Source organism: Lathyrus oleraceus, chromosome 3 (genome assembly GCF_024323335.1).
Source record: "Lathyrus oleraceus cultivar Zhongwan6 chromosome 3, CAAS_Psat_ZW6_1.0, whole genome shotgun sequence".
In the NCBI taxonomy this organism is placed as follows: domain Eukaryota; kingdom Viridiplantae; phylum Streptophyta; class Magnoliopsida; order Fabales; family Fabaceae; genus Lathyrus; species Lathyrus oleraceus.
The window spans coordinates 139,690,742-139,702,269 of NC_066581.1; the positions used below are offsets into that span (position 1 = coordinate 139,690,742).

Genomic DNA, 11,528 nt, shown 5'->3' on the forward strand with positions numbered 1-11,528 from the left:
ATGTCTGAACCTGTGAGTGAAACTTTCTTTGAATATCCAAATGTTGAGGTCACATATGAACCTGTTGATTAAAAATTCTTTGATTTTCTAATATTCTTAGGTCATGTTTGAGCCTATTGTTGAAACGCTTTGAATTTTCCAATGCTGTTAGGACATGTATGAGCCTGTTGATGAAACTTTCTTTGTACGTTTTCCAGTATTGTCAGGTCATGTTTGAATCTGTTTATGGAACCCTTTTGATATCCTCCAACATTGATTAGGTCATGTCTGAACCTGCTGTCAGAACCGTTCTTGGTATTCCCCAGCATTGTCAGGTCATGTATGAACCCGTTGCTGTTGAGCCTTTATTCCAGTATTATCAGGTCATGTCTGGACCTGTTTTGAAGAATCTTTTTCTTTGATTATTCCAGTGTTGTCAGGTCATGTATGAACCTGTTGCTGAACCTTTTGTTCCAATGTTGACAAGTCATGTATGAACTTGTTGTGGAAATTTTCCCAAGATATTCGAGTTGTTAGTAAGTCATATGTGAACTTACTGTCAAAATCTCTCGTATTCTAAGTTTCGTTCATCGAATTTCACTTTGAGTACTATCCAGTGTGTGTCTGGTTCCCCATCAAGATTGTTATCCCCAGCGAGTTGGTTTTTACCATTTGTTTGTCTCCCTGTGGACCATCAGCATTCCCAACAGATTGGTTTGTCCGGTAGCATCTCCTGTTAAAAGTTCACCGTGTCCCTAAAAGACAAAAAAAATATAAAGAATCATGCATCCATGCATATCATATCATAGCGTTTGCATTTTTCAGGATCAAAATCGGGGTCTCCATGGTATTTAACCATCCCCCACTGCGATCCGATGAAAAAGTGTTGTTTCATTTTCCTCTTGTGGAGGATGTTTAAATAGGGGCAACTGTCATACCCTGATTTTGGTCCTGAATTTTTTTTCCTCAATCACTCACTCACTCTTCAAATCCTTCCGTGCGGCTAAATCGCCATTGCCACAACTATTAGGGTTCTCTCACCTTCACCGATCAAAGGAATCAAAGTCAATATTAAACATTCCAAAATTTTGAAAAAGCTGACAAAGATGATTTGATTTTTGTTTATGGTAAAGGGCATCTCCATGCTATTTCTAGCATAGGCGGTGAAATTCTCTGAAGGAAAAATCTTGCCAGTGACATCATTGAATTTAACCATATTGTTCAGTCTCTTGGAGCGATTTTTGTAGCTGCCTTTGTTGGCTCTTCAATGTTTTACGTGTATGAATTGAATACTAAGAATGAAGAGTTGTTAATCGCATAGAACTTCCCTTTGGAATTTGTGGGGAATTATTATTGGTCTCAGGTGATAGGTTTGTGATATAATCAAATTCCGGACCTACATAAGGATTTGTCTGGGCAAGCAGTAATACTACCATCAAGGCTTCCAGGACTGTTCACATTAAAAATCAATTCCATTGCTCTTTTAATTAAAAATAAATTCCAATATTCTTTTAAATCAATTCCAAGGTTCTTCACATTAAAAATCAATTCCAATGTTTCTTTTCACTAAAATTACAAATAAAGGTGAGTTGGTGCTGGTGAACAAAATTGATAAATGACATGCAGCTTTTACAACAACACGCAATGCTTGACCAGATACAAGAACTTACACACAAGTTGGACAAGATTTGTATCTGCGTGTGGATGCACATAAATTTGCTATGTATGCAAAGCATTCATATGGTTCTCTTGGCAAAAAAAAGGATAATGGTGGTGGTATTAGTCATTTCTTCTCGCTTGGTATTTGTTGATGGGGATCATTTTTGTGTATTGGTTTGTGAAATCCAGGAAACAATGGCCGTTAAGGCAATGAAACAGTTGGGTTTTTCAACTGTTAGTGGTGTTCACACTAACCGTTTTTTCACACTCAATATAAAGAGAATCGTTTATGAGCTGGATTATCAAGATTCTTCATTTGATTTTGTTTTGTCTAGAGATCTTGATAAGGTTTATGTTCCTGCTTTGCTTGTACTTGAGGTTGAACATGTTCTTAAGCCTAACGGAATTGGTGCACTTCTTGTTGGTGCTAAAAGTTCACACCATAATGATTTGAGTAGATCAGCTACACCAGTTTCATCATTGTTGAGATCTTCTAGTGTTGTTCATGTTGATTCTATTGATGATGAACTTAACCTTGTTGTTTTCAAGAAAAGATCTGAAAATGCAACATCTTTTTTCAACCACCATCAGCTTAGTTTACCTGCTGATTGTCCTAGTTTGGCGTTAACCAAACCTCTTATAGATCTAATGGAACCTCTTGTGAGTGAGAAACCGAAACCGTCCTAAGCGACGCCGGTTTAATATTTGCCCAAGTTTGTAGATGTTTCTAATAGGAAGAGGTTGGTGTATATTGATATTGGGGTAGGAGAGATTTTGAATGCAAATGTCAGTGATTGGTTTCTACCTTCATATCCAATTGATCAGAAAGATTTCAATGTTTATTTTGTTCACTACAACACTTCCATAATGTTGTCTCATGTGAAGAGACCTGGTATCACGTTTGTTTATCACCCTGGATTAGCCGGTAAGGTCGTCACCGAGGCCGATGTTGATGTTCATGAGGAGGAAGATGAAGAAGTGGATCCTTATGTTGGGGAGGAAGAGTTTGATTTCCTTGCTTGGTTTAAAGAAACAGTGCAATATGCTGATTTTGTTGTGTTGAAGATGAATGCAGGTGAAGTTGAACTCAAGTTTCTTTCTGATGTATTTGACAGTGGAGCTATATGCTTTGTTGATGAGTTGTTTCTAAGATGTCCTGATATCACAAGCAAGGAAAGTTGCATGGATGTTGACAAAAGTCTAAGAGATGAAAAGTCGGCTAGTGACGGATTTCAAGAAGCTATAAACTTGCTGCAATCACTTACTTTAAAATCTGAAGCCAGTGGGCTTGAGCAACGGCGGCTATCAGTTCTAGACTTCCTTAGAAACCAACTGACAGATGATGATAAATAAGAACTAGTTAACAAAATCGGTCAACTTCATTTTGGCTAATAAAAAAACGCTCAAGAAGGTTTCATTGAAGCCTATTATGCAGTGTTGAACAATAAGTTTATTACAACAGAAAACTGTAATGAAAAGATGAAAATAGAGAGCAGGAACAATGTTCAAGCAGCATAGAGAGGAGATTTAGTATATCGCCTGTAAGAAGATCTTCAGATACCTCCACATTACACAACACAAGAAACAACATCAGTACTAGTTCTAAGCCTGCAAAAATGGTGTCTGTTCCTGCTACTGTTACATCACTTGTAATGGATAAAAGTAATAATAGTGATTGCGGAAAGTCTGCAGCAGCTACAACTGGGACAAAAAGGATTACAGTTAGGAGAAATGTTGGTGCGGCTTCACCGCATTCCCAATCTCCTGCAAAAGCTAATGGGAGTGCAACAATTCAGCAGCAACAACTATTGCTTAGTCGCAATTCCTCAAGGAAAAAATGATGAATCGCCATACATAAGAAATCCACTGAGTGAGCTCGAATCTAACTCCATTGCTTTTCCACATTCAACAACCAATTATAACAACATCACAAGGATTCAGTGGATAAGCAGTAGCTTTCTCAGGCGTAGCAGCACTAATTATCGTCAGCAAATTTAACAAAACCAATACTGTTAGTCTTGGATGATGTTTGGCCTAACTCAGAATGCCTTGTTGAGAAGTTCAAATTCCAAATGTTAGATTATAAGATTTTGGTGACTTCAAGGGCCGCATTCAGAAGATTTGGCACCCCATGCCAGTTGGATCTGCTCGATCATGGTCCTGCAGTGGCTTTTTTCCATCATTTCGTGCAATTGAATCACAACAACTCATACATGCCTGATAAAAAATCTTGTTCACGAGATAGTGAGAGGTTGTAAGGGTTCGCCGCTGGCGCTTCAGGTCATCGCTGGATCACTTTGTCAACAGCCTTTCGAGAAGTGGCAAAACATGAAGGAGTTTTTGCAGAGTCAGTCCATTCTGGAATTTAATCGTACTACTACTAACTTGCTTTCCTTCAACAAAGTTTGGATATATTGGAGGATATCAATCAGAAGGAGTGCTTCTTGGATATGGGACTTTTTCCTGAAAACCAGAGGATTCCTGTTACCGTCCTCATCGATATGTTGGCTGAACTGCAAGACTTAGACGAAGACGGTACAAAAGCAATGGCCATTGTCCATGACTTAATCACCAGGAATTTGATTAATCTCATAGCTACAAGGAAAGTTGCAGCAGAAGCCTCAAAGTTGCAAGAAAATTCACTACAGTAAAATCATAACAACTCGGTAAGACGGTAAAATTCCAAAAACAACCCAAAAGAGGAATTAAGACAAATTCAAGAAGAAAGTATAGGATCGTATTACCTTTTCCAGATTAAGAACCAAGTGAGACAAACAAGCTGTGAGCACCCTAAAGGACTTCCAAAGGGATACCCTTTTGATATCCAAAGCCAAATCAAAAACCCTAAGATGGTGAGTATAAAAGGAGGGGGCGGATACTGTAGAGAGGAGGAGACAGCGGCGGAAGAGAAAAAAACCCTAAAAACTTTGAGGCGAAGAGAGGAAGATCCAAGCATCACCATCGCCGCCGAACCACCGCCGAATATCCAATCTTCTATCATCTTCGTTACGAAATCAAGAAGGAGATTTGTATTGTAGCGGAGACGTCTGAAGAACAAGCGACGAAGGTGAGCATTCTTGTTTGATTTTATTTTGAAGCCACGGTTTTTTCATTTAGAGAGAGATTGAGATAAGTATTTAGAGAGAGGGTTTTGAAAGTGATGAACGAAAGATGTTGTGACTTGTTCCACTTCCCTTCAGATTCTTTCATTTATTTTAAGGAATTTTTGAAGAGTATCGAAGCGTCTACATTTAGGGAGAGATTGAGAGAGGGAAAGGCGTTCTTTGAGGGAGGTGAACGAATTTGTGTTGGGTTGTTTCACGTTCCTCCGTTCCTTTTCTGTTATTTATTTTAAAAAAAAGCATTTAAAACCTAATTAAAACACACCTACCTTTTGGTTTTTCCTGGCATTTTTTTTTATTAAGTATTGTCTGCTGACATTAATGATAATTAAACTTTGGTATTCCCACCCAAACAGCCAGGCGGCTAGGGTTACTCTTTGGGATTCCCTCACCATTTTTGTGGGCTTTAGTAACCCATTAACTTAAACAGCCCATCTCATTTTAGTTAGTTTTGATTTTAATTTATCTTGATCTATTTGTGTTTATATATTTAAGTTGTTGTTAAGGAAACAAAGGACCACAAGTGGCCGAGTGGAGAGAGAGCAATATCATTCTCTTTAGTGGGATGGGTTCGATACTTGGAAATAGCATATCTTCATATTTTCATTTTTGTGCTTGCTATTTTATTTAAATTTTTATAACTTCTTACTATTTACTTTACCATTTTTATACCTTGCTATCTAGTCTTTTTTTTACGCTTGTTGATTTTATTCTTTCCGGTTTAATTTTTAATGTGTTGTAAATAATTTATTTATTTATTTTATTTATTTCGTTTGGCTTACTTTTGGGCATATTCTCCACGAACTTATACGCCATATCAACTTAATTGACCAACGCCTCAAACACTCACATTAATCCTTCTATTCAAACGTATCCTTTTTATTAAAATTTGAGAAAAAAGATTATTCTGGATGGAGTATCCAGTTATAATCCCGAATATTAGGCTCAAGCTGTAAGAGCTTGTAAGCCATAAATATTCGTCTTCTCTCTAAAATACCTATAAATATCTCAAACCACCTTCTTAATAAAATTTGAAGAAAAAGATTATCCTGGATGGAATATCCAGTTATAATCCCGAATATTAGGCTCAAGCTGTAAGAGCTTGCAAGCCATAAATATCCGTGTTCCCTCTAAAATACTCGTAAATATTTGAACCATTTCTTTAAGCAATATTGGAAAGAAACAGACTGCCTGGGTGGAATATCCAGACGTAGTCCCGAGTATTAGACCCAAGTTGTAAGAGCTTGCAAGTCACAAGTACTCGTCTTTCAAACTTCAAAATACTTAATTCCTACCTTAACACTTTTTCAATAAAGATGGAAATGGAACATGGTGTATACCGTGCACTCCTGAGATTAAGATTTAAGGTGGATGCCTTGCCTATCTTAGCTCTCGCAATCGTCTAAAATTGTCAATGCGGTTTCTTCAAACCCTTTTGTGAAGGCAAGCCTCTAAATGGTTTTGATGAAGACAACATTATTCATTCAAGATGTTATGCATGCTCAAAAAGGAAATGCATCAAGACATTAAAGCAAGAACAAGATTTCATATTATTTATAGTCTTGAAGATTTATCTTGGATTGATCAAAGGTATAACATTCATCTCTTGATAATGATCATGCAAGTGTTCAAAAGTGTCTCATGCATGCTATATAAGTTTAAGGGTGTTAGAAATTATATGCCATAAGTTTCATGTTTTTAAAGAATTGTTTTTAAATATTTTTTAACAGTGTTAATCAGTTAACACTTTGGTTAATCGATTAACCAGTTGGAATTTGAATATATTTTTTAATTTCTTTAAACATGCAGTTGTTCGTAAATTATGGCGTTTTGAACCGCCGTAATTTGCATTGTTTTGAAGCAGTTTTTTACTTTTGAATATTTTCTGCACGTTGAGGTGTGTTAACCGATTAACACATATGTTAATTGATTAACACTGATGCAGTGGCTAAAAATAGGCAACTTTTCATGTCTTTGTGTCTAAAACTTTTCTCAAATGAATCATGGCATCCCCTCATCATTGATACCTATTTGTAGAGATGTTTTTAGCAATATATAAACATCATAATGTCAGAATTTCAAACATACCTCCTTTGCATAAAACTTCAAAAATAATCATTTACATAAAATATTCATTTTCACAAAGTGTTCATAAAACTTTCAAAAGTGTGAAACTTGTTCATCAAACTTTCATATATTATTCATCTAAGTTTCATCATACACTTGAGAAATTGCTTGTACATTATTAAAGTGATTGTTACATAAGGAAAAGATAAATCAAGAGAAGATTGATAGTCCTACACTTTATTCAAATCATCAAAGAAGATTTATTTCTGTTTGACTTGTGATCCAGGATTGTTGGACACAAGGGTTAGTGTTGAAGAGGATTGTTCTTCATACACTTGTTTACCTATAGGTTAGATAGTAAGCATCACCATTGGTGTGAGTAGGCTGTACAATAATTCTAACTATAGTGAAATCTCTTTCGAGTAGAAAGGGGAGTGGATGTACCTTCGGAGTGTGAAGGGAACCACTATAAATTCCGGTGTCTTTTTACTTTCCGCAATTTATTTTTCCGCACTTAAACAAAAAATAACCAAAAACCGGAAACAAGATCGAAGAATTTTTAACCACCTAATTCACCCCCCCCCCTCTTAGGCGCATTTACAACTTACAATTGGCATTAGAGCAAGTTTTAGGTAACTTGTTCCTAAAGATTCAAATGGCTTCCGCAAACAATGGTCCTTTTGTTCCTACAACGGTTGTTAACGGCGTCGGCTCATCAAAGCCTAAAACTTCATGGGATGATGATGATAAGAAAAGGGTTCTCTATGATAAAAAGGCAATTAATATTTTACAAAATGCACTTGGAATGGATGAATTCTTCCGCGTCTCAACATGTACAACGACAAAGGAAATATGGGATACTCTTGTAGAAACTCACGAAGGAACGGCCGAAGTCAAGAGATCTAGATTGAACACGTTAAGTCAAGAGTACGAGTTATTCCGAATGCAACCGGGAGAATCAATCCTCGACTTGCAAAAAAGATTCGTGCATTTGACCAATCACTTGAAAGCACTTGGTAAGACACTAACTAATGATGAACTTAATCTTAAAGTGCTTAGGTCTTTAACAAGAGAATGGTAACCCAAAGTGACAGCGATTTCCGAAAAGAAAAGTTTATAAACAATGACATCCGCTACTTTATTCGGAAAGCTTCAAGAATATGAGACGGAACTTGGACTATTGGAGAAACATGAGGTCCAAGAGAAGAAATCCAAGAGCATTGCCTTAAAAGTTGATTCCAAAGTTGTGAAGAAAGAAGACAATCCCGAAGAGGACGAAAACTTTATGCGTCTTGTAAAAAGACTAGGAAAATATTTTGGTGCAGAAAATAATATTGGAAACTCTAGTTACACAAGAAGAAAGAAGTTCTCAAAGAACAAAGAAAGAGAAGCATCAACATCCAATGAAGACATTACATGCTATGAATGTGGAAAACAAGGCCACATCAAACCGGAATGTCCCAAACTCATAAAGAATCGTGACAACAAAGGAAAGAAGGATTTCAATAAGAAGGCTTACATTGCTTGGGATGACAATGAAATAAGTTCTTCATCGAATTCCGATAGTGATCAAAGTGCAAATCTAGCATTGATGGCATCACATCATTCCAACGATGAAGGCGATGAGGTTAGTAGTAACTTTTCAATTTTTGATAATGATGCTCAAGGAGCAATTGATGAACTTTTAAGTGAATGCAAAATTCTATACAAAACCATTTCATCCCAAAAGAAACAAATTTCATCCTTAGAAGAAAAAAATATTGCTTTGGAAAAATATATTGAAAGTGAAAAACAAAAGTTGATGGATGAAAAACAAAGTCTTGTATGTAAGAATTGTGAGTCTTTATCTTTTCAAATTGTTCAACTTAAAAGAGTTTTAGAAAGATATGAAAAAAGTCAAATTGGCTTGGAGGAAATTCTTAAGCACCAAAGGTATTCTAATGATAAAAGTGGATTAGGATATTCTAAGTTTTCCAAACCAAGCACAAATGAGACCATTTTTGTTAAAGCAAGTGAACAAGTTGTTAAAGAGAAAGTAAACAATTCTAAAAGTGTGCATCAAAGTCATAAAAAGGAAATGATTGCTAAGAAGAAGAATTATGTTCCTAGATATAGAAGTCATTTTCAACCTACTTATTTTTATTGTGGAATCAAAGGCCACACACCTAATGCTTGTTATGTTAGAAACTTTAGTGTTGCTCAAGGCCATTATGTATGGGTTAAGAAAGGAACTAACTATCAAGGACCCAAAGCAATTTGGGTACCTAATAAAACTTAATTGTTTTGTAGGTTTACTTGGAGACCACTTCAAAATCTATGCTTTATTGATAAAGTGGTTGTTCTAAGTTTTTGATGGGAGGCATAAACTAACTTTCAAATCTAGTTCCAAAGTCCAAGGGTTATTTCACATATGGGGAATACCTTAAAGGAAGAATTCTTGGCATTGGCAAAGTTGAAGCACTAACTTTCACATCCAATTGAAGATATACTTTAAGTTGACAAACTAAAGCATAATCTTCCAAGTATAAATCAACTTTGTAACAAAGACTTCAAAATCATGTTTCGGCAAGAATAATTATTTGATGAAGTCTCTCATGAGGTAAAACTCATAGGTAAACATTATTATTTTGTTTTATTCTTAAATTTTCATGATTTCTTTACATATTTCAAGTCTTTTCCGATCCTTTTTGCTAATGACAAAGGGGGAGAAGAAATATGTGTTTGTGTTTGTTTTTCTCTAACAAAGTGCAGCTAGAAAAAACTCTCTAAAAATCATGAATTTAGGGGGAGCATTGATCAAGGGGGAGCCTTTTGTGTTAGAGAAACAAAAATAGAGCAAACTTTAAAAATTGGGTTGTCATCATTAAAAAGGGGGAGAATGTGAAGGCAAGCCTCTAAATGGTTTTGATGAAGACAACATTATTCATTCAAGATGTTATGCATGCTCAAAAAGGAAATGGATCAAGACATTGAAGCGAGAACAAGATTTCAGATTATTTAAAGTCTTGAAGATTTATCTTGGATTGATCAAAGGTATAACATTCATCTCTTGATAATGATTATGCAAGTGTTCAAAAGTGTCTCATGCATGCCATATAAGTTTAAGGGTGTTAGAAAACATATGCCATAAGTTTCATGTTTTTAAAGAATTGTTTTTAAATCTTTTTTAACAGTGTTAATCGGTTAACACTTTGGTTAATCGATTAACCAGTTGGAATTTGAATATTTTTTTTAATTTCTTTAAACATGCAGTTGTTCGTAAATTATGGCGTTTCGAACCGCCGTAATTTGCATCATTTTGAAGCAATTTTTTACTTTTGAATATTTTCGGCACGTTGAGGTGTGTTAACCAATTAAAACATATGTTAATCGATTAACACTGATGCAGTGGCTAAAAATAGGCAACTTTTCATGTCTTTGTGTCTAAAACTTTTCTCAAATGAATCATGGTATCCCCTCATCATTGATACCTATTTGTAGAGATGTTTTTAGCAATATATAAACATCATAATGTCAAAATTTCAAACATACCTCCTTTGCATAAAACTTCAAAAATAATCATTTACATAAAATATTCATTTTCACAAAGTGTTCATAAAACTTTCAAAAGTGTGAAACTTGTGCATCAAACTTTCATATATTATTCATCTAAGTTTCATCATACACTTGAACAATTGCTTGTACTTTATTAAAGTGATTGTTACATAAGGAGAAAATCAATCAAAAGAATATTGATAGTACTACACTTTATTCAAATCATCAAAGAAGATTTATTTCTGTTTGACTTGTGATCCAGGATTGTTGGACACAAGGGTTAGTGTTGAAGAGGATTGTTCTTCATACACTTGTTTACCTATAGGTTAGATAGTAAGCATCACCATTGGTGTGAGTAGGCTGTACAATAATTCTAACTATAGTGAAATCTCTTTCGAGTAGAAAGGGGAGTGGATGTACCTTCGGAGTGTGAAGGGAACCACTATAAATTCCGGTGTCTTTTTACTTTCCGCAATTTATTTTTCCGCATTTAAACGAAAAATAACCAAAAACCGGAAACAAGATCGAAGAGTTTTTAACCACCTAATTCACCCCCCCTCTTAGGCGCATTTACAACTTACACCTTTCTCAATCAAAACTCAAAACGCTTAATTCTTATTAAACATTTTTTCAAATAAGATGGAAATGGAACATGGTGTATACTGTGCACTCCTGAGACTAGGATTCGAGATGGATATCTCGCTCATCCAAGTTCTCGCCATTACTCAAAAATACATCCACCAATCAAACTCTTTTTCGCCGTCGTGCGACTAATCAGAAAACCATTTTCATAAACGAAAGACATCTTGTCTTAAGATGATGCAAAGCAATGCTTCAGCGACAATTGTTGAGTTGAGATAAGTGACGTTTTTCCGAATGTTGATTTGTAAATCCATTCGATGTGTGGTATACGTCCGCTCCTCATCTGTTTTGGGTAAAACAATGTTTTCTTCGATTAATACAATATAGCTTTCGCTAAAATCGACCAACAAACAAACATTTTTCTACCCAGAACTACGTAAGCCTTGAGTTCTCTGTTGAGATACGTAGGAGCAGGATTTGTAAATCTTGTCAGGCCCACTAATAAAAAACTTAGGTTTAGTCCTTTGTCAAAAATCCAAAAATATTCTCTCATCGATTCTTTCTTTCCCACCTAATAACTTGAAA

The 11,528-nt window shown here is 35.5% G+C and overlaps 1 protein-coding gene across 1 annotated transcript; it reads left to right on the plus strand.

Annotated features, from left to right (window-relative positions):
* The first annotated feature begins 1,833 nt into the window (after positions 1–1,833).
* LOC127130069 (uncharacterized) lies at positions 1,834–2,991 on the plus strand. Its single transcript, XM_051059143.1, is given in 1 exon segment — positions 1,834–2,991. A coding segment is annotated over 1 exon segment (1,158 nt).
* The last annotated feature ends 8,537 nt before the right edge of the window (positions 2,992–11,528 follow it).